A 24,494-nucleotide genomic window follows, 5' to 3' on the forward strand; every position below is an offset into this window, starting at 1 on the left:
GGGTGTGCAACAATAATTCATTTCTTTTTATTGCTAAGTAGTATTCCATAGTATGACATACCACAATTTGTTCATCCCATTACCTAATGGTGGACATTTATTTGCTTTACTTTCAATTTTAAATAACTACCAGCATAGCTACAGTTAATGTTTGAACCAAGCTTTTATGTTTTTATTTTCCCTTTTTATTTATTTTTATTTATTTTTTTGGAGAATTTCATACGTGAGTACTATATTTCAATGTCCCCCACTCCCTCTCAAACTTATGACCTCTTTTTAATTATTGTGGGGTGTGTGTATGTGTGTGTGTGTGTGTGTGTGTGTGTGTGTGTGTGTGTGTCTATGTGTGTGTGTGTATATACACACACTAAGTATATATATAGATATAACTGAGTCCATCTAGTGTTATATATACCTGTGTCTAGTGAACGCTGACCACATGGGATTAGATAACCGAATTCAGAGGGCTGATTTTTGAAGAAGACTGAATTTCCTCTCTCAGTAGCCTTTGGTTACCTATAGCTCTTCATCTAGGGGTGGGACCTTATGAAATTTTCTCCATCCACATTGTCATGTCAACTAGTATGATCACTGTTCAGGTCTTGTTGAGGTGGCCATATGGTTGAGCTTTCATGGGTGCAACTTCTACATCATGTATAGACGACACCTACCTTGTGGCAGGAATCCCAGTCCTCTGGCCCTTACCAGCTTTCCACACACACCCCTGCTGCAACATTCCCTATATAGGTTGCTTTAGGGTTGGACACCCCACAATCACTTATTCTCTACATTTAAACAGTGTTTTTAACTTTGAAAATGGTTATTCTTATTTGTGTGTAGAGATGACAGGACAATTTTTAGTAGTAGGTTTGGCTCTCTTCCTCCACTGTGTGAGTTCTAAAAATCAAACTTTGGTTGTCAACCTTGGCAGCAGTCTGTCTTACTCACTGAGCCATCTCACTGGCTCATGCACACATTTTTGTACCTGTACATATATATGTGTTTGCCTTGGAATATTACTTTAAAATGAAATGACATTGAGTAGGTACCATGGTTTTAATGTGTCTCTAAAAATTTATACTGGTATTAGGAGGTAGAATATTTGGGAGATGATTGGGATAAGATGAGGTCATAATGGTGGGACCATCATGATGTTACTAGTGGCTTTATAAGAGACAAAATTCACCTGATCTAGCAAATCACTATCTCACCATGTGATGCCCTTTTCCATTTTGCAACACAGCAGAAAGGCCCTCTTAGATGGTAATAATATTCCAGTACCATGCTCTGAGAATTCCTAGCCTTTGAGACCATGAGTCAAATAAGCCTCTCTTCTATATAAAGTGCTCAATCTCAGGTGTTTCATTATAGCAGTGTAAAATAGACTAAGAAGGCAAACCTGATCAATCAGAAAAGTTCTGACATATCTTTCATATGAGCCCCAGAATGTCTGTGTTGCACATATTTAAAGATATTCCCAGACCACATGTGAACCAATGATATGCACATACTCACAAGGAGACCCAATCAGCTGTAGTTGGCTTCATACCAGTCCAAGAAAATATGTGGGAAAAGCTACCAGAAAGAGGAAAACCCCTGCATGAACTTGATTATTAAAATGCTCAATGCACAAACTCCCAATAACATGAATGCTTTAAAAATGGAGAGAACTATGTAACCTGTCTTTAAATAATGACAGCATCTCACTGGTTTTGCATAGAACAACAATGGTCAATACCAAAACCTTCCCATGAAACAAGGAGGGCAAAAGTTCTCCAAAGGCAAAATTCCATCAAAATGGAAACATAAAAGAAATTTACATTTCACCAAGCCAGACCAACTCGGCAGAAACTGAGTTTCCCATCATCTGAATTTGAACTACACCTCTGGACAATTCTGCTACATGATCTGGCCTAAGAACCACTGACCTTGAATATCTTTCATATCCTTCAACTTTCCTCACTTGAATCCATCGAAGGATTACACTATGCCAGGAACATCATCACACTATTGCCAGGTTCCATGCACAGAGCTGTGGGGATTAACTTCTCAGGTGATCTCAGGTGGGGATCACCCTTAAGACCTGAGTTAAGCTCTCCTCCTGGAACCAAGTTACCACACATAGTGCCCATATGCTTACTTCTTTCTCTCAAAGTTCCAAACTACTAAAAAAAAGGCTTTATATTTTAATATATGTATAATATACATATATAATAATGATATATATATTAAGATATATATACCTTAGAAAAGCATCAGCATTAAAATCCAAACAGAACCATCCATTCAGCTCCATGTGGCCCTCACCTTGACATATCAAATGCAGCAGAATTTCTAAGCAGTCTTATTAAATTAAAAACACGGAGCCAAACACAGGGGTGAAAGCCTTAGAGATCAGAGAAACAGTGAGAGCCACACACCAACCAACCCTACCTCACCACATTGCAGCTTCTACCTCGATCTAAGTATAAACACAGCTAAGAAAACGAAAGGACAAAGGTTTTAGGTGTTGCACTCCAACACGTTTTACTGTCCCAGAACCCAGCAAATGTACTTGAATAGGAAGAATTTGAGTAAAAATATTGGCTATTGTTTCCTTTAATCTTCAGTTTAAGCATGATTGCCACTCAACATTATAAGAAGCCAGAAGTCTTTATCTTGCCTGGGTATTCTGAATGCTTAAAATTTGCCCCAGTCTCTGAAGATCCTCTCTAGCTTCTGGCTAAGGAAAACTTTGCCTCTCACTTTGAACTTGCCAGCCAAGAAAGCCTTCTGTGGGTTCATCTTACCCACAACTAACTCCATGAAGACAGAGTCAGGGATGATGAAGACAGTGTCTGCTGGAAGCCGGGCAGAGCCCAGGTATGTGTCCCCAGAACCATTCTTGAGGTCAATGGTCCACTGCAGAACAGTCTTCCCGTCTTTGGTGATGTCCAGCTGAAAGATGGCATTTACTTTCTTTACCAGTTGGGCTCCTACTTCTTTGATGTGATGGCTAATGTCCTCAAACATGGAGAAGCCCTGAAAGTCTGACAGTTCTAGAGGGTGTGGCAGTGCCGTCTCTGTGGCCGATCCCAGAGCCAGAGAATGGCAAGTCTGAGGCCTATCCCCAGCTTTGATCTTGGCTTGAGGATCAGTTCTCTTCCACATCTTACTATGGTCCTCTTGACCTTGCCGTCTGGTCTATGAGTGGCTGTGGCCAGATTAATGTTTGTAGGTCAGATTGTGACATCAAAGGCAAGGCTCAAGCAGGGACTGAGGCTAGAGTGTGTGCTGCAATCTTATTGGCCAAACAAATCCTAAAATATGACATAGGGTAGGGGCTCAGACAAGTAATTGTGAGGCAGAAATATACCATACCCTCACACACACACACACACACAGTACCACCACCACCACACCCGACCAACTAGAACTTCTGGGGTCACTAGGCCAAAGGTCTGAACTCTTCAGGTGACTTTGTATAATATTTAAGGGTCCAGCCTTAATATTATACAATTCCAGGGGCCCAGGAGAGACAGTACCATCGGCGCGGGAATGAATCCAATTGCACGGAGCTCTTTTATACAGTTCGTTTATTCGTCAGTCATCATCATTCAGTCACCCATTCTCTCAATTCTCTTAATTTCCTTGGTTCCCTTAATTTCCACCTCCTTCTCTCAGAACTGGTCTATATGCATCCCAAGCAGCAACACCTCATGTTTTGTATACAACACAGCATTGTAGGGTCCCCACCAGAGGCTTCCTGGCCATTTTATTTGCAACCCAAAAGGGGAGAGATAAGAGTGAAGTCAGCAGTTGGAATAAATCAGAAAAGGAATTTATGTGCTAGAAACACATCCTTATTGTGGTTAGGTGAAGGCATTACGAGTCTATCATAAATGTGTCCAACTATAAACTTACGGGTTATAATAGGGTAGGGAAAGTCTGGAGGTCACTGCAAGTTAAAACTGTCACTTTTTTCCTCTGCCCTTGGTTTCCTGACAGGGTGGGGAAGGAGTACTGATAGTGGGTCACTCCACAGCACAGTTTGAAGTGCCTGCTGAGAGGAAAATCCCTTGGATCTAAGAAGTTCTCTGTTATTCCTTGTTCTCCCTTTCTGTTCTTGATCCAGCTGGGATCTCCTGCTCCCCTAAGCTTTCTTTCCCTCAAACCTTGCCCTTCATTACTCCCACTGTCGTCCAGGTTGTTCATGTAGATGTCATCCATTTCTCTGTCATTGGGTGATCCCTGTGTCTTTCCTAGGGTCCCGTTTTCAAGAACAGAAAGGGAGAACAAGGAATAACAGACCATGATAAATGATGACCACATGAGAACAGGAATAGGCAGAGTGCTAGAGAGGTCCCCAGAAATCCACAATGATATATCCTCTGTAGAATGCTGGAAGTGGATGCAGTGTTCCTCAGCCAGGCCCCAGGTGGAGCTCCAGGAGTCCAATTGTCGAGAAAGAGGAGGGACTGTAAGAGCGTGAATTGTTGAGACCAAGATTGGAAAAGCACAGGGACAAATAGCCAAACAAATGGAAGCACATGAATTATGAACCAAAGGCTGTGGAGCCCCCAGCTGGATCAGGCCCTCTGGATAAGTGAGACAATTGAATAGCTTGAACTGTTTGGGAGGCATCCAGGCTGTGGGACCAGGACCTGTCCTTAGTGCATGAGCTGGCTGTTTGGAACCTTGGGCTTACACAGGGACACTTTGCTCAGTCTGGAAGGAGGGGACAGGACCTGCCTGTAGTGAATGCATCAGGTTTAAATGAATCTCCAGGGGAGTCTTGGCCCTGGAGGAGATGGGAATGGAGGGGAGGGAATGGGGGAAGGTGGGGGAGGGGGCGGGAGGGGGGAGAACAGGGGAACCCACGGCTGATGTATAAAATTAAAACACAAATATAATTTTTTTTAAAAAAGTTTAAAAAATATAAAAAAGAAGTTCTCTGGGGTGGTGAGTGGGGGAGCGGGCTTGATTTGCACAAGAAACAAAGCTTGGAGCTGGGTGGTAGTGGCGGTGGTGCACTGTAATCCCAGAACTCGGGAGGCAGAGGCAGGTGGACCTCTGTGAGTTCAAGGCCAGCCTGGTCTACAAAGCGAGTTCCAGGACAGCCTCCAAAACTACAGAGAAACCCTGTCTCAAAAAAAAAAAAAGAAAAGAAAAAAAGAAAAAGAAAAAAAAAAAGAAAGAAAGAAAGAAAGAAAGAAAGCTTGTTCGTCTAGTGGGCAGGCACTTGGCCTGTGAGACAAGCTGTCTCAGAAAGGACATTTTACCTTAGTTCTGGGGGGTGGGGGGAGTTCAGATGGCCTGGTAGCTATCTGCTCCTTGCTTGTCTTTTAGGGCTTTGTTTGGGGTTGACTCTATCTTGGGAAGTAGCTCAGGGAGGGTATTTGCAAAAGGCAGATACCCAAAACAAATGCTAAAGAGGGGCCTGGAGCTCCAAGGAAGAAGGTTCTGTCTACATGACTATCCAGGTACTTTGAAATAGAGGTTCACAAGATACGTATTTTAGAAGAATTATGAGCACAAGTTGTTCATAGCAGGGCACAACTAAATATTAAGCTGCGTAACACCAATAGCCCCTACTAATTGGCTTCCCACTCAACTGACCCTTGTTCTGGTCAAGGTATAGCTTATAATATACAGCTGGACTTGTATTTCATATTCCTGTGGCTTGCCACAAGGTGAGGATCAGGAAACCTAGTCCCAGATTGCTCTTTAGTGACATGAACAACTATTTCTTTCCAAAGCAGGTTTCTCCCAGGTTTCAGCCCTGGTGAGACTTTTTTTTAGTCCTTTAAAAGTGCATAATTCCTAAATCACAAATGCTGGTGGTAGATTTGGTTTTATCAGGCTACTAGTAGAGAGGAAAATAGAGAAAAAAAAAGAGGGAGAAACAAAAAGGGAAAGATACCCTGGGATGCTCCCTGGGTCCTAGCAGGAGAGTAAAGAGATAAGGAATTGAACAAAAGAAGACATGAGAAAGAAGCAGTTCCTCCTGACAGCAGAAATCCAATTATCAAGCCTCAAAAAAAGGGACGAGAACAGAGAACACATCAAATGGCCACTTGACACCATCACGCAGTTGCAAGTGTGGGCCAAATATAGATGCAAAAAGGAATAGGCAAAGCATGACATTTGAAAAATCTCAAATTGCTATTTACATGTACTATTTATAAAGGAAAAAAAACAAAACAAAACAAAACTCAGGGGATGGGGAGATGGCTCCATCAGTCAAACCACTTGCTGAGAAAGCACGAGGACCTGAATTTGACTCTCCAACACTCACAGAAGCAAGACATAATCTTCACATGTCTATAACCCCACCATTGCAGGCTGGAGACAGGCAGGTCCCAGGCACTCACTGACCACCAGCCTAGCTGAAGTGGTGAGCTTTGGGATTAGCAAGAAAACCTGCCTCAAGACAATAAGGTGGAGAATGATAAAGATACCCAATATCTTCCTGTTAGTGCTGCATGTGCTCACAGGCACTATACCTTCACACTAATGTGCATGCACCAGACATACACACACACACACACACACACACACACACACACACACACACACACACACCAAAAGAAAAACAAAACAGAACAACAACAATAACAAAAAAACCATCAGCAACAACAACCACCCAGCAACTTTAACAGAAACAATTTTAACCAAGTGGTCAAGGTTAATGCCAGCAGAAAAATGACCTAACATCATGTACATCTGATATGTCGCCCTAGGGAAGACACATGATCACCCATGTACATAACCAAGAAAATTTATAAGCTCAATATAACTATGGGAAAACATTAGACAGATTTCAAACAAGACACTTTGTGGGATAATTAACAGGTACTTCTCCAGTGTGTAAAGGTCATGATAGACAAAACTGAAGAATTATTACAGATTTCAGAATACTAGGGTAATACACAACCAAAATCAATATGGAAATCTGGGCCAGAATCTGAACTCTGAACATAATAGTGGGCGAACAGGCAAAACTCACATATTGGTTCTAGTGCAATGTCAAGGAATTCTCAATGTTAATTTCTTAAATTGGATCCTCATGCTGTAGGTATGTGAGATGCTAACATTGGGGAAGCTAGATGCCAGATCTGCAGACATTATTTTTGCAAAGGATTCTTTGCAAAAGTCATTTTGTCTCTTTTCAAACCTGGCCACATTGCTAGCTTGCTTAGCTTCTTATTTACTGGCATCCACCAGTTTTCTTGTCCATTAAACTGCAGTAAAAGAGTACCTAGCTCAGAGGTTGTAATGAAAATTAAATGTGCTAAGCATGTAGAATGCTTAGAATTCATCACAAGGGCTCAGAGCAGAGGCTGTGGTGACATATTCCATTTCTTAGACTATCATTTTGTTACAATAGCCCAAGAAAGCAAACTCACTTCACATACTCATCTGGCTTGGTGGGGGTGGGGGGGATTCATTTGTTTTAGCTAGTCTAATAGGTATGTAACTCATGTGTCTTTTAATTCTAAGACAGACAACTGTGACAGAAAGCCAATTCAGAAGTATGGGGAACAACTTTGCTATGTTAGATATAGCTTTAGGGAATAGCAAGATTGCTTGTAGCAGGTGGGATTGTTATCTAAGCAGAATTCTCCCACTCTGTTGAAAGAATATGCCAGGGCAAATTGCAGGTCTCAACTTTGCAAGTAGCTAAAATAGTTACTTCATGCACAGCCTTGCAATGGCTTTCACTGTAAGTGGGGACATGGCCCCACCACTTTGGAGCTGGGCATGGCCATGAGACCTGCTGTGGGTGGTGGGATGCTTGTGACATCAAGTGAGCAGAAGCTTGAAATGTGTCAAGGTACCTGGGCTTGTACCCATGTGCTTTCATTGTGACCATTAGATCATTGTTTCCTGGGTAGCTGTGAATACAGGGAAGAGATTGTGGAGCTGGTTTAGTCCAAATCCAACAGAACCCAACTTTGGTCTGCCAAACAACAATCTCCCTGTTTGCTGGTGGAATACATTCAAGTCCTTTGAAACCTCTGAGTTTTGGAGTTGTTTGTTATTTGGCATTACTAAGGTTCTAGATGACTTGTACAGAAAATATAGTCTGAAGATGCCAACAGGGCTTGGGACCCAGACCTTTAGTCTGGAAACAGATAGGTCTTAGACAATGACAACCAGCCATCTTTCTGCATGAGAGATATGAATATCCAGTGCCAAAACTCAGCTGAGACAATAGAAAGGTCTTCACCTGAGCTGATTTTGTTTACACAGTTGCTCTGGGAAAGGTGATTTGTTGACCAGCAGCAGTGGTATCCCTGGGAGCTGCTTAGAAATACAAAATCTCAGGCTCCATCTGAGACCTGCTACAGCAATGTCTGTCTTTAACAAGATCCCTAATGATTCCACAGCTCGTTAAAAATTGGCGTAGGTAGAACCATATGCCCACTCACACACCTGCCACAACCTCAGTGGTTTGAAAATAAAAGCAATTTTATAATGTGTCCTGAGGTTAATGTTTACAGATAGCAAGCACACAGTTAGGGAATAATATAATACAAACTAAGAAAGCATTTAATTTAAGCATTTTTCAGTAGGGTTTGTATTCATTTGTTCTTTACCTGTACCAGGAATTGAACCCAGGGCTTCATACAAGTGAGGCAAGCATCCTACCAACAAGCTCTGTCCCCAGCTTTCTTTTTTAACTTTATACTTGAACTCACTCTGTAGCCAGGGTAGGTCTTGAATTTTAATCCTCCTGCCTCAGCCTTCTCAGACTTTTTTTTTTCCTCTAGGGCAGTTTTAGGCTTCAGAAAGTACAGAAAGTTCTCAAATATTCCCTCTTCCTCTTAGCACAAGTTTCTGCTATTTACACCTTGCATTAATGTGGTGCATTTGTTACAACTACTGAACCAATTTTCATATACAATTATTATTTAAAATTCATAATTCCAAGTAGGTTTCTCTCAGTTTCGTACATTCCATGGGATTTTACCAAATGCATACTTTCATGTATTCACCCTTGCAGGGTCATACAGGACACTGTCACAACCCCTTATCTAGCCACCCCTCACCACCAACCTAAGAGGACCACTTATCTTTCTGCTATCAATAATTTTGCTCCTTCTAGAATCTCATATAGTTGTAAACTTACAATATAGAGCCTTTTCAGATTACCTTCTTTTCCTTATAAAAATATACTTATGATGTCTCCTGTGGCTGGAGAAATGGCTTGGCAGCTAAGAAAGCTTGCTACTCTTCCAGATCAAAGGTTAGTTCTTAGCACCCACCTCAGGGGGCTCACATCCACCTCTTAGGGGATCCTCTTCACAGGCACACACACACACACACACACACACACACACACACACACACACACACGCACACACACGCATATACACCACACAAAGGGAGAGAGAGGGAGGAAGAAAGAGAAGAAGGGGTTGATTTTTAAAAACTATAAACTTTGAATTTGTTCCCTGTACTCACATGCACATACCCACACAAAGACATACACATCACACACATTATTTGATAATAAAACTTTAAAAGAATTCTCCACCTCTTTTCACATCTTTATAGCTCTATTTATTATTATTAAATAATCTTCTATCATGTTACCATAGTTTACTCATCCCCTTTTTACCAGTGGTCTAGACCAGGTATTTCCAGGTTCTTGGCTCTTAACACAAGAGTGAAATCAAAGTTCACACAGGTTGATATGTAGTAAGGAACCTTCATTCAAAGCAGAGTGCTGTAACAGGTCAGATAAACTGTCAAGAATAACAGCAGACCACATGAGTAAAGATACTCAAGGACCCTGATTATTGTTTGGGGCTTCTTTTACAAAGTTCAAAACAAGGGAACAGTATTTTCTGGGCACAAGTGGACAGGTGCCCATAGGAACTCACAGCGACTATGATATGTATGAGGTCTGTGCAAGCTTTGGTTAGACAAAATCCAACAGGAGGGGAGCATGGAAGATAGGCACAAAACCCCATCACCAGTGAGGATCGACTGGCACTCAGTAGCTGCTGGAACAGAGAAAGTCAGTTTTCTTTAATGACATGACCCTGGCAGGCTGACCCCACATCAGGGCAGGCCCATGCTCCAGACTAGTGGTACAATACAAACTGGGCTTAATGGGGGGAGGGGATGGAACCTCAATGTTGGGCAGGAAAGCATGGAGGGTAAGAGGGCAGTTATGGGAGTTGATGGGGGGAGGTAAATATCTTCAAAGTAAGTTGTATGAAATTTTCAGAAAATCAACAAAAAATATTGTTTAAAGGAAAAATGGTGATGTGGAAGGTTGCTAAAGGGAGTAACTTATTTCAGTGGTTTGTTTCCATGGCTTTAGTCAGGAATGGGTCCTCAGTTTGCAGAATGACATGGGTATAGCCCAAGTAAGTTAAGGAGCATCTCGGTTGGCTGAGCTGTTTCCGATGCTCGCCTGTCTCACCCTGAAGGATATTTTGATGCTACCTAGTTTGTCAGTTATGAATAGAGGCATTACTGACAGGCAAAACTCTGTGCAGACGTAAGTTTGTGTCCTTTTCCAACTACCACTGTTGTTTACTGTACAGTCACAATCCTCCAGCCTCCACAGCAAACCCTCGTACTGTTCTGAGGTAGTCACAAATCTTGTTTTACAAGTGTGGAATTGGGAGGCTGGGTAACTTGTCCAAAGGCACATAGCTGATAACTTTGGATTTAGGGCTTTATGGATTTGGAAATAGCAAATCAATGATTTTGTTTTTAGTTGGTTGGTTTTGTTTTGTTTGGGGGGGGTGTTTTTTTGAAATAGGGTTTCTCTGTGTAGCACTGGTTGTCCTCAGACTTGCTCTATAGACCAGTCTGGCCTTGAACTCACAGAGATCTACCTGTCCTTGCCTCCCAAGTGCTGGAATTAAAGGCTGAATCACCACCACCCAGCAAATAGTTTTTGTTTTGCCTGGTCCTTTTGCAATAATGTTTGTTGATGAATTGTCATTATGGATTTGTATCTGAAACTTATATTTCTTTCTAAAGTAACAGGGACCAGCAAAATATCTTAGTGGGTGAAGGTGTTTGGAGCCAAGGCTGATGAACTGAGTTCGTTCCCTGGGGTCCACTTGGAAGGTACAAGTTGTCTTCTGACCTCTACATGATCACCATAACACATGCATGCATACGGACAAACATATACTGAGAGAGATAAAAGCTAAAGAAAATATTAAATAAATACACTTTAAAAACTTTACATAAACACATTTTTGTTCCCTTCATGAATTTCTATCTTTAGTTTGTGGGTATCTTCATTATTAATGGAATCCCAATACAAATGGCTACCAAACAAACTGAAAGGTATTTAACATCTTTAATCACTGGAGAAATGTGAATTAAAACTCCAATCAGACTTCCACATCTGCAGATCTCATAATCCCACAATTCAACTTACAAAGATATCTACTACTTTTAGTTGTGAGTGGTGGCGTGTGCTTATAATGTCAGCATTCAGGAGAGGCCTGGCACAAGTTACAGACAAGGTTGGGTTGCAAAGAATGCAATGAGTAGATGGGGAAACAGAAATATTTCTAATTGCATCTATTGAGTATGCAGATTTTTTTACTTGTGATTATTCCCTAAGCAATACAATATAATATATATACACACACATATATATATATATATATAATAACTATTGATGTAATATTTTACATTGTGTTAGGTTGTAAGAATACAGAAGTTTTTAGATATAGGATAATTGTGTAATTTATTGCAAATACGTTTTATATAAGGGACTTGAGCATATGTGGAGTTGGATACCTGTTGGGGATCCTGGAGCAAATCCATCAAGGATACTGATGAACAACTGCCCAATGAAATACATCTCCCCTGCACTAGAATGACTATATTTGAAGATTGTCAATGGCAGGCATTGGGATATGAAATGGCTTGAATACTTACACGCCACTAGCAAGAGTATAATATTACTGCTTCTCTGACAGACTTCTTGGTTGTATTACAGAAAGTCAAACCTACAATTACTCTACAATCCATTATCTACTCTCAGGTATTTATACAAGATAAGTAAAATGCATGTATTCAATAAACATGCCCCAAATATTCTCAGCAATACCAACCAAAGCAAAGCCTGGAGAAGATACAAGACTTTTCTTCTGCTCCTCATCTTCTATTCATCAAGAGTTGAATAAACAGACTGTGGTAATGTAGAGTGGAATACTACATGGCAGTTAAATCCATGTGCTATTGATCCCCTCAGTAACACAGATGAACCTTAACTACAAGTGCTAAGTGAAAAAAGCCAAATTCCAAGGTTAGCATACTATATGACTACATTTATATGACAGCCAAAATAATAAACTATACAAACAAATGTACCTAAATAGCAGTTTGCAGAAGTTGTAGATAGAAAGAAGGTTTATATACGAATAAGAAAGTGTAGAGGAGCCTTCTAGAAGGTGGGGGAATAGATGGGGTGATGGGTCTCCTCTAAGAGTATTTAAATATCTACAGTAAGAAACACAGTTTGAGCATGTGTCCCTATGTGCACATGCATGTGTGCAGATGCACAACCATATGGCTACTTGTGTGCATGAAGATAAGAGGCTGGCATTGCAGGCCTTCCACAATCAATCTCAACCCTTACTTTTTAGGACAAGGTCTTGACTGAACCTGGAGCTGGCGGACTCAGCAAGCCTAGCTGGCCCAATACCCCCAGGGATCTTCCCATCTCCACCTTCCCAGTGCTAATCTAGCCACCATGCCCAGCACCTTATATAGGTGCTGGAGATCAGAACTCAGGTCCTTGTGTTTGTACAAAAAGCACTTTACCAATTGAGCCATCTCTCCAGATGCCACATATGACTTTTAAAACACACAGGTATGGGGGCATATTTGCATTGCTACAGATGCAAGATGTGAGCGCCTTCTAAAGCAGACATGACAAGCCAGGTCTTGAATAGTGGATTTAAAAAAAAAAAATAGTTTCCATATCAGTACCTGTGGTTCTTACGGCACTGAGATGCACGGTTCTAACTTTACAGTTCTTTGTACATCAGTTCCTTCCTGCTACCTTATGCGCTGAAATAATCACCACCACACTGCCGCAGTGTATAACATTAGCTGTTGTAGTTCTCAGCGGCTTGTCGGGTAGCTGTGGTCATCTGACTGGGCTGAGAGCAGCTAGGCATTTCTGTGTGGGGCTAGTGTATCAACCAGGTGTTTTCTTCCTGTGCTGGTGGCAGAAGTGCAGAAGACTTGCAGGACCACAGTCAGTCACTCACAGTCACTCCCACCCAGGGACAGGTGGGAAAACAATGCTCAGGGACTAGGCAAAACAAAAGGCTGGGTAAATACAGCAAGGGACAGAGAAAAAAGAAAAACGGGGACCCTGGCGTTGTCTACCACTGCTGAGGACTTTGGAGGAGAGGGGGATGTCATCTGTTAAAATTCCTGTTTTGGCTTTTTGCACTCAAAGACTCATCACTTCCAACCTGCACCCCCAGGTGACAATAATTAACCAGCATGGAAAGTGAGAGGCTGCTCACTTCCACATCTCACTGTCCCCACCTATCTGGGTCTCATGACCTTTTCAAAAAGTCAAATGCTCTAAAGAAGTGTCCCAGAATTCCTGAATTCTTTTCACCTAGTTTCATTGTGAGTTCTGTATTTGGATAATGTGAATTATAACTACTCCTTTATAGTGGCTAATCATTCAATAAATATTTATTGAGCACTTCTGTGTGGAAGCACTGCCCAGCTGCCTGTGGGCAAGCGCCACTAAGCATACACACAATGAGAAAAAATGACAAGTGCCTGAGAGGATGTAGACAAATTGGGGCCCTCATGCACTGCTGGTGGGAATGTAAAATCTCTAGCCTCTTGAAAAACAATACTGTAGACCCTTGAAAATCACACAGTATGAGCTGCAGAGATAACTCAGTGGCTAAAAGCACTGGCCACACAAGCCTGACAACCAGAGCTAGGGTCCTTGGAACCCGCACTAAAACAAAAGTATCTGCAATCCCTGCATATCTACAGGGAAGAGGCAGGTGGAGCCAGGAGACCCACCAAGAGCCTGCAGACCAGCTAGCCTGGCTTTCACAGCAGTGAAGAAACCCTGTCTCAAAGTGGAAAGGAGAGGATCTACCCACAAAGGATGTCATCTGACCTCCACATTCACACTGTAGAATATGCATGCCTGCAGTCACACACACACACACACACACACACACACACACACGCACGCACGCACGCACGCACACTCACATGCAGAATAACCATAAGACCACTACTGTTCCTACTTTTTGAAAGACTTGAAAGTAGGATCTCAAACTGTTTGAGTACCCATGTTCACAGCAGTATTTTTCATGGTAGTTACAAAACAAACAAACAAAAAACCCTCAGATATCCCATCAATGCATAAATGGGTAAACAAAGATGGCAAATAATGTAATACCATCCAGCTTTTAAAAGGCAAGTTTTTTAACTGTTTTCATTCAATTTTTTTAATTTTTGAGACTATAATATCATTTCTCATTTCCCCTGTCTCCCTCCAAACCCTCCTTTACCTGTATATATAAAAACAACCTGTTCAGTCTACATGATGTTACTTTTATGTATGTTTCCAGGGCTGACAATTTGGCATTGGATAACCAATGGGTCTTTTCTGGGGAAGTCTATTTCTCCCACTATCAGCATCCATTCCTTGCCTGCAGCTCTGTGTAGTGTTGAAGCCTCATTGGCTTGCCCCATCATATTAGTGTGTCTACTGTAGTTATTCTTATTCAGCTCATGTGTAGGCAGCCATGCTGGTGAGACTTTCTGACATTTCTAGCAAGTTTCCAAATGAAGGAAGCAACCAACAACCCTACCCAGATATGAAGCCAATGAACTAGGATGACCATCAGGGCTAGATAACCCTAAGGGTGCAGTAGTGGCGTGCATATCTTGGCAACAACCAACAGCTCTCTAATTGGACATAAGGCCAATTCAACAAGAGAGAACCCATACTGGTACTGGAAACCTAGCCAAGTACCCAGGACTAGTGAAATCATGGCTCTTAAGAGGAGAATCTACAACTGCCACTTATTAAACCAGGATAATCCCTACCTATATTCTAAACGTGTGTCCTTATTCCCACAGGTAAGTTTGGTCCCCATCCCATATCAAGGAAACTTCTCTTTGCAACAAATGGAAACCATTACAGAAAACTGCAACCAATCAAAATTCAGATTTGTGGAACCCAGTCCTAAAGGCTACATCTGCAATATAACTTCCACACCTGAAACTTGAGGATCATTGCAGAAGAGGGGCCAGAAATACTTTAAGAGCCAGTGGAACAGGGAGTTTATTATGAGGTTGTGTGTCCTAGGCATGGCATTTTGATATGTGCTACAATATGGATAAAACTTGAATTTGTTTCATTAAGTAAAATTAGCCATGAACAAGAGGACAAATACTGTGTAATTCCACTTACCTGAGCTACATAGAGGATTCAGATTCATGGAGACAGAAAGTAAAATAGTGGTTACAGTGTGTGTGTGTGTGTGTGTGTGTGTGTGTGTGTGTGTGTGTAGAAGGGGAGAATGGGGATTTATTATTTAACAGATTCACATTTTCATTATGAGAAGTTGAAGAAGTTCAAGAGATGGAGAACAGGACATCCACATCATTTCCCTGCCCCCAAGGCTCAGGTGACACTACAGAACACAACACACCATAGAATGCACATGTGTTGTGTGGTGATTTCCTCTGGGATAATGCATTCCATCTTAGAGGGAAGCTCACTGATACTAAAAGGAGGCTGTCAATAATTGGGAAATAACTCAGAAATTTCAGAAAATCCCTGAAATTAACCAGATGCACTAGACTCTTCCCTCTCTATGCTTAAATAAGCAATAAGAACTGCTAAGAGACCAGCCAAGCTGCCTGAGTCACTCTATAACCTGTCACTCTGCCTGCAGGGTGCACAATGAGCTCTAAATTTCCAGGTTTTATAAGGTGTCACCCATGCTGGGGTGGGTTTCAGTAATACAGCCACCTTTGAGTTATCCCTGTGCCTATGAGTGAAGCCTGACATTCACAAAGTATTCCTAATAAACGCATTTGTGTCACCAAGTTGTATTTGGTGGTATCCTTACATTGGTCCATCATCACTTCCCAATCTGGGATGAATAGATGTTTGCTCATGTCTTCCCAGGTGGAGTGTCATACAATAATGTATGAGCCAGGGCAAGTGGTAGAGTAGTGGAGAATGTCAGCTTCTAGTCATGACATAGCCATTGTGCTTTTGAACTCACAAAAGCTGTGGTTGCCTGAAAGAGCTACGAGATACTGAGCCTATGGACAGCCTATCATGAATGGGGAAAGAAGTTCACAAGTCTTCACCCCTTCCTAAGGATATATAGGCAGTTATGGTTGGTGGAGGAGGGAGGCACATTCTCTTTCAGTGGTATAGCCACTAGTACGCTGCCTATGTTCCTATAAACAAGCCCTCACTCATATAAGCAAGTCTAATGCAACTCATTGGGTCATCAAAAAAATCCAAAAGCCTTAGAGGGACTACTTGGGAAGAGGAAAATGCCAGAGTGGAATGAAGATAAATGAGGATAATGAGGTGGATACACTCAAAATATGGTATATAAGTATATGAAAATCCCATTGTGTATAATTAATATAAACTAATAAAGATAGATGCATATACATATATGGTAGCTCTAAATTCCCCTCTATTATGGAAACTCAATGAGAGCCTCTAGGGAAAAGTAGAAAGAGCAGAGAATAAACGCTAAGTTTTGAATTTAAATGAAGCCAAGAAGTGAGAGGGAAAGAGAAATGGCCAAGACAGTCAAATGATGTCAGACAACTGCACAAGCAAATCAAGTGAGAGACAGTGCTCACCCTTCACTTCTGAGCACAGTGGAAGTGATGGTGGAGTGAGGTGATGCCAAGCACATTCCTCAGGGGATGTGTCTGAAAGGGGAGCATAGGGGTAGGAGCAGGGATCGAAGGCACAGAAAGATAATAGAAGTTATTTCTTAGGAGAAGGAAATGTATAATTTATGAATAAAAGAATGAAAAAAAGGTTGGGAATTTAGCTCAGTGGTAGAGCACTTGCCTAGCAAGTACAAGGCCCTGGGTTCGGTCCTCAGCTCAAAAAAAAAATAGAATGAAAAAAAGAAAAAACAAGAAGAGAATGCCTCTCAACACAGGAGTAAGTTATTGTGTACTGAAGGAGCTTCACTCAGCTGACTTTGAATCTCAGTAGCGGGACCCCATTTGAGCAGCCAACTACCTGGCACATCTTACTCCATCCTCAAAGTGGGAATAAAAGCATTGTCCATGTCATGTCACAGATTTGGCTGTAAACAGAACAAGAGTTATACCCATCAAGTACCCATCACAGTACTATCAATGACTCTCAACACTGAATGCCAGAGACAATGGATCTTGGAGGAAGTAGGAAGGGGTAAGATGGCAGCCTCAGAGAGGTACAGATGAGTCCAGCAAGGAGATGCAGTGACCTTGAGGTGGTAAAGCCAGCCCTGCCTAGCTGCTCAGACTTTTTTCTCATCTTGCCCTTGTAGGAACCTCTCACTTCAGACAGACTAAGGTTTCATACAACCTTCCTGAATGTTTCTTGAGCTTTCCATTTCTAGAATTGTTTTGTCTCCTAACTTCTATTTCTATTCAAGCTACTCTTCCTTCGAACCTCACCTTCAGCTGAGTTGACTTCTGTCAAGCATCCCCTTTTCCCCCTCCCTCCACTAGTCACAGCCAGTAGAACCTTCACCAACAGCTAGCCCACAATGGGCTGGGCCCTCTGACATCACTAATTAAGAAAATGCCCTACAGTCTTGCCTACAGTTCAACCATATGAAGGAAATTTCTCAGTTTTGGTTTCCTACCCTCAGATCATTGGCTATAGCATGTGTCAACTTGATATTAAACTAGCAATGGGAAGAGAGTGAAATTCACAGCCTATAAAGTTTAAGAAGTTCATTATAGGTTCATAGTTGGGATCATAAGAGAGAGCAAGAGATTGGGGCAGAGTTCCCATATAGTAGGAGTGGTTCAAGAAATATGGCACCAACAAGCTGATAGTCTGGGAATTTTATCGAATTTAGTAGAAACTAGGGTAAAGCATGGGGAGGGGGTGAGCTGATAGTCCAAGGGGCCCAACCATGAGGTGTCCTGATGCCTCATCTCAGTTTCAGCCATGTGTTCACATATAGCTTCCACACAGAAGTAAGAGGTGGCATGGAACCAGGAACTGGAACTCTTCTTAGCATTCCTGGCCTTCAGCATGGACATTCTTAGAACTGTTGCTTTGGGGCCTCTGCCATAACTGTTCTCGTCACTTGGAGATCTCTGCAGGAAAGTTGGAAATGTAACACTAAGGAAAGTTCTGGATGTGCAGGAGCTTGGTTTATACTTCCTGGTTTATTCATCACTCAAAAAAGGCACGAGTGAGTCAATGGGCAGAGAGAGGCCAAGGGTGCTTTAGAGAATTTTCAAGAATTTCCTTGAGGAAACTGTAGAATACATACAGACCCTCCCTTTAATGAATCTGAGTTCAGGCTGGGCTGGAGTGAAGGGTAAACATGGGGAAGTTTTGCCCAGTAGAGCAGGGACATTTCTTGATACTGTTCAATTCGTCTGTTTTATGTTTCATTTTCTTCTCTTACTTCCCCTAAGGTTTGGCTAGGGACTTTACAACTCAAAGTGGAGCTTCTCCCTAAAGCCCTCAATCTCTCCCACAGTCTGACTCTATCCTGAAAGAGCAATAATTCCTCTGTATGTGGACTAAAAAAAAAAAGACTGTTTTAATGGCTAGCTTTGAGACCTGTAAGCTAAGAGAATAGTCAATACTGCAAGTGTCAAGCCAGGCTAGCTTGAGTTCAAGAAATACATTCTAGGAAATAATAGCTCACTTTTCCTGTGGGCACAGAGTAAGGAGCTGTTAGAATTAATAACTGGTCCATAGAAGCCAGTTTAGACAGAAAAATTTCTAAAAGAAATTATAGCATAAGTGTTGAGGCTGGTATTGCCCAGTAGCATTTACTGGGATTCTGGAAAAGGTCTGTATCAGTCTCTCCAGAGCAATGGCTACTGGCTGTACATAGTTACTGAGATCTTGATGTATGGTGAATGTCACTGAGGAACTATTTTATTATTTTATTTTATTACAATTAATTGAAATACAGTCATGTGGGATTCCGCACCAGTACTTTAAGAAACTGTAGCCAGAAGTTTTCTTGTGTCCAGCAGCTGCTTGGTCCCAAGTAAACACATAAAGGCTTATATTAATTACAAACTGTTTGGCCTGTGGCTCAGGCTTGTCATTAACTATCTCTCAACTTAATTCAACCTATTTCTATTAATCTATGTTTTTCCATGTGACTTCATGGTGTTACCTGTGTTCCATTACATCTTGCTCCCCTGGCCGCACTCAATGTCTCCTATGACTCTACCTCTACAATCTTTCAAATTTCCTGCTTCACTGAAAAGTCTACCAGATACTCTAGACCTATAGGCTGAAGATAGATGCCCCAATGTTACAGAGAAACTTTGGATGACTGTCCAGGCAGCCAGATTCCCTGTCATTTCTAGAATCTTGGAAGTATCTTGCAATGCACTGCCTATTTATTCAGATAATATTATATCCTTCTGGGGTCTTTGATGGAGTTGAAGACTAGATAGTTATAATTATAATTTTCCTTAATTATGAAAAAAGGAAAATTAGATTTAAAAAACTTTAGACTTACTAAAATAAGATAGATGAGAGAATATTTTCTTTTTATTTTATTTTATAATTTAATCTAATTTTACCTATCAGTCACGGATTCCCCTGTCCTTCACTGATTTCTTACAAAGACTGATTTCAACAATAAATAGAATGATACCAAATTCAGAAGCTAGACAGATAATAATTGAATCTCTGGCTTTTGAAAATGCTAATGCACAATGCAAAAGGGTAATTAAGCCATTAAAGGCAAGATCAGTACTCTTGGAGGAATTGATCAGAGATACAATTAATATTGAATCTCATGATCATGGTGATGCTTGGATAGGAAAGGTGATTTCCAGAGGTTGAAGAAAAATATAGCAATGTCAAATGTTTCAGTTGCGGTAAACAAGGTCACCTAAATAGTGACTGTAAACAGGGCATTCCTAGAAACAATGTTTTTTCAAGGAATAATCCCAACAGAATGTTCCTCCCTTCTAGATTATGCAGAAGGTGTGGTAAAGGCAGACGCTGGACTAACAAATGTAGATCACCAAAGGATAGTCAAGGTAATCCTTTGCCACTGGAAAACTCACTGAGGGGCCTCTCACAGGCCTCCATGTCAAAGTCCATTCAGTCCCTTCCTGTCATCATGGAGGAAACTTCCTCCCAGAGCAGTTAAAGGACCTAATGCCTATTGTTTAAAAAAAAAAAAAAAAAAAAAAAAAAAAAAAAAAAAAAAAAAAAAACCATACTGCTCAGGATGATAGAACAGCTATAGAAGAGAGAAAAATGGGGGAAAACCATAAGGCATTTTTTTGCAAACTTCTATAAATGAACAAAGATCAAAATTAAAAATACAAACAAATGACATCATTGAAGGTCTTATAGACACAGGTGCAGAGGTAACAATAACTGTACTAGAATCTTGGCATCCAAATTGGCTTCTTCAGGAGGTAAATGTTCAGCTTTTAGGGATTGAAACATTATTTCAAGTGAAACAGAGCACAAGATGGGTTGGATGTATAGGGCCAGAAGAACAGAGAGGAAAATTAAAGCCATATGTAGCTAATATAGCTATGAATCTATGGGTCGTGGTGAAACAGAGCACAAGATGGGTTGGATGTATAGGGCCAGAAGAACAGAGAAGAAAATTAAAGCCATATGTAGCTAATATAGCTATGAATCTATGGGTCGTGATTTATTACATCAGTGAAATACCTGGATTAACATTCCTCCAATCTCAGAAACAAACCATAAAGTAACATATGTTTCTGGGGAAAATATTAGAAGATATTATAAAGAACAGTCACCCACCATCCAGATTGTACAAGAGTAGGGCAAAATAGCTGCTGATCTTTCAAAGATACCAACAGTTCTAACTTTAAAACGGTTAACAGACAAGCATGTACGGGTTCAGCAATGGCCTTTAGCAACAGAGAAACTACAGGCCTTAGAACAGCTGGTACAAGACTTAAATACTCAGCATGTTGAAGAATCAACCAGCCCTTGGAATTTTCCTGTATTAGTTATTAAAAAGAAATCTGGTAAGTGGAGAATGGTAACAGATCTAAGAGCTGTTAACAAGGTAATTCAGCCAATTGACTCTCTACAATCTGGAATTCCTTTGCTACTCTATTACCTAAATGATGACCTCTAATAGTTATCAATCTAAAAAACTGTTTCTTCTCAATACCCTTACGAGAAAAATGTGCCTTCATGGTACCTATTTATAATAATTCTCAGCCTGTTAAGAGATATCAATGGAAGGTTCTCCCACAGGGAATGTTAAAAGCCCAACCCTGTGCCAATACTTTATATGACAGCCATTGAAGTAATATGTAAACAATTACCTCAATCTATAGTTTACCATTACATGGACAACATTTTACTAGCTGATGCAAATGTAAATACTTTAGAAAGAATGTTTGAAGAAGTAAAGAAAATTTTGCTTTGTTAGAGAATACAAATTGCTTCTGAAAAGACACGAAGAGGAGAGTCTATTAATTATTTAAGATATAAAATAGGTCTACAAAAAATTACACCCCAAAGGGTGCAAATTAAGAGAGATCGATTATGGACTCTTAATGACTTTCAAAGATTATTAGGAGACATTTCCAATCTATGGACCACTATTGGGGTAAAAATTATGAACTGAGTAATTTGTTCAAAATCTTAGAGAGAGACAAGGACTTAAACAGTCCCAAAGAATTATCAGCTGAAGCTGAGAGGGAATTAGCTTTGGTGGAAAAGAAATACAGGATGCACATGTGGATCATTTGGATCCAAAGCTTGATTACATTTTGGTTATTTTGCCCTCTAAGCATTCTCCTAAAGAAATTTTGATGCAGAGGGAAGATATTATATTTTTTTACTATTTTCCTTTATTATTATGTGTTTTAAATTTTATACATCAGCCATGGGTTCCCCTGTCCTCCCCCTCCCACCCCCACCTTCCCCCTAGCCCCTTCCCTCCATTCCCATGTCCTCCAGGATCAAGACACCCCTGGGGATTCATTTAAACCTGGTGGATTCAGTACAGGCAGGTCCTGTCACCTCCTTCCAGACTGAGCAAAGTGTCCCTGTGTAAGCCCAAGGTTCCAAACAGCCAGCTCATGCACTAAGGACAGATCCTGGTCCCACAGACTGGGTGCCTCCCAAACAGATCAAGCTATTCAATTGTCTCACTTATCCAGAGGGCCTGATCCAGCTGGGGGCTCCACAGCCTTTGGTTCATAATTCATGTGCTTCCATTCATTTGGCTATTTGTCCCTGTGCTTTTTGCAATCTTGGATTCAACAATTCACACTCTTGCAGACCCTCCTCTTTCTCGACAGTTAGACACCTGGAGCTCCACCTGGGGCCTGGCTGAGGATCTCTGTATCCACTTCCATCAGTTATTGGATGAGAGTTCCAAGACGACTGTTAGGGTGTTTGGCCATCTGATCAACAGACTAGATCAGATCAGGCTTTCTCTCGACCATTGCCAGCAGACTACAGAGGATATATCACCTCTCGAGCACTCTGCCTATTCCTGTTCTCATGTGGTCTTCATTTATCATGGTCTCATATTCCTCAAAACTTAAATCCAAGTGGATCAAAGACCTCAACATAAATCCAGCTACTCTGAACCTGACAGAAGAGAAAGTAGGAAGTAGTCTTGAACGCATTGGCACTGGAGATCACTTTCTAAATATAACACCAGTAGCACAGACACTGAGAGAAATAATCAATCAATGGGACCTGTTGAAACTGAGAAGCTTTTGTAGAGCAAAGGACACGGTCAACAAGACAAAGCAACAGCCTACAGAATGGGAAAAGGTCTTCACCAACCCCACATCTGACAGAAGGCTGATCTCCAGAATATATAAAGAACTCAAGAAATTAGACATCAAAATGCCCAACAGTCCAATTAAGAAATGGGCTCTAGAACTAAACAGAGAATTCTCCACAGAGGAAGTTCAAATGGCTGAAAGACATTTAAGGAAGTGCTCAACATCCCTACTTATCTGGGAAATGCAAATCAAAACAACTCTGAGATACCACCTTATACCTGTCAGAATGGCTAAGATCAAAAACACAGAAGACAGCTTATGCTGGAGAGGATGTGGAGCAAGGGAAACTCTCCTCCACTGCTGGTGGGAATGCAAGCTTGTACAGCCACTTTGGAAATCAATATGGTGCTTCCTTAGAAAATTGGGAATCCATCTCCCCCAAGACCCAGCTATAGCACTTTTGGGCATATACCCAAGGAATGCTCAATCATACCACAAGGGCATTTGCTCAGTGATGTTTGTATCAGCTTTGTTTGTAATAGCCAGAACCTGGAAACAACCTAGATGCCCTGCAACTGAAGAGTGGATAAAGAAAATATGGTACATATATACAATGGAGTACTACTTAGCAGAGAAAAACAATGACATCATGAGGTTTGCAGGCAAATGGATGGATCTAGAAAAAATCATCCTGAGTGAGGTAACCCAGACTCAGAAGGACAAACACGGTATGTATTCACTCACAGGAGGATACTAGATGTAAAACAAAGATGACTAGACTGCTACACAACTCCAGGGAGGCTACCTAGAAATTGGGACCCTAGGAAAGACCCAAGGATCACCCAATGACAGAGAAATGGATGAGATCTACATGAACAACCTGGATGACAGTGGGAGTAATGAAGGGCAAGATTTGAGGGAAAGAAAGCTTAGGGGAGCAGGAGATCCCAGCTGGATCAAGAACAGAAAGGGAGAATGAGGAAGATATTATATTGGAATGAATATTTCTACCAAATAAACAGAGTAAAAACTTATGTGGAAAAGATCTCTGAGTTAGATTTAGAAGGAAAATTGAGATTTTTGTCAATCAGCAGGAATAGACCCAGCAGAAATTGTAGTACCTTTAACTAATGATGAAACTGACAAATTATAGACAGAAAGTGAACCTTGGCAAAGAGCTTGCAGTAATTTTTTGGGAGAGATTAACAACAAATATCCCAAAAGCAATATAATTCAACTTATAAAGAAAACTAACTTGATCCTGCCTCACATTGTATGGGAAACACCAATATCTGGAGTCCCTACATTTTATACAATGCAAACAAACAAGGAAAGGCAGGTTACAATCAGAAATTTTAAGTAAAGTGATTCAAAGTCCTTATAATTCTGTCCAAAAATTGGAATTATATGCCATTCTGATGGTATTAATAGATTTTTCAAAAACTCTCAACATAGTTACTGACTCTCAGTATTCAGAAATAGTGGTCTTACAGTTTCAAATTGCTGAATTTATCCCCAGTGAGTAA

At 41.0% G+C, this 24,494-nt stretch overlaps 1 protein-coding gene across 1 annotated transcript; it reads right to left on the reverse strand.

The window, feature by feature from the left end:
* Positions 1 to 2,510: 2,510 nt before the first annotated feature.
* Positions 2,511 to 3,221, reverse strand: Scp2d1 (SCP2 sterol binding domain containing 1). The gene has a single exon (XM_036183577.1). The coding sequence runs from the start codon at positions 3,148 to 3,150 to the stop codon at positions 2,680 to 2,682; it is 471 nt and encodes a 156-aa protein (XP_036039470.1). The 5' UTR covers positions 3,151 to 3,221; the 3' UTR covers positions 2,511 to 2,679.
* Positions 3,222 to 24,494: the final 21,273 nt, after the last annotated feature.

The sequence above is a fragment of the Onychomys torridus genome, chromosome 4 (genome assembly GCF_903995425.1).
Source record: "Onychomys torridus chromosome 4, mOncTor1.1, whole genome shotgun sequence".
Taxonomy (NCBI): Eukaryota; Metazoa; Chordata; class Mammalia; order Rodentia; family Cricetidae; genus Onychomys; species Onychomys torridus.

Bases quoted from the DNA above. Each gene is read 5' to 3' on its own strand.
- Scp2d1 (XM_036183577.1), bottom strand. From the start codon at position 3,150: ATGTGGAAGAGAACTGATCCTCAAGCCAAGATCAAAGCTGGGGATAGG.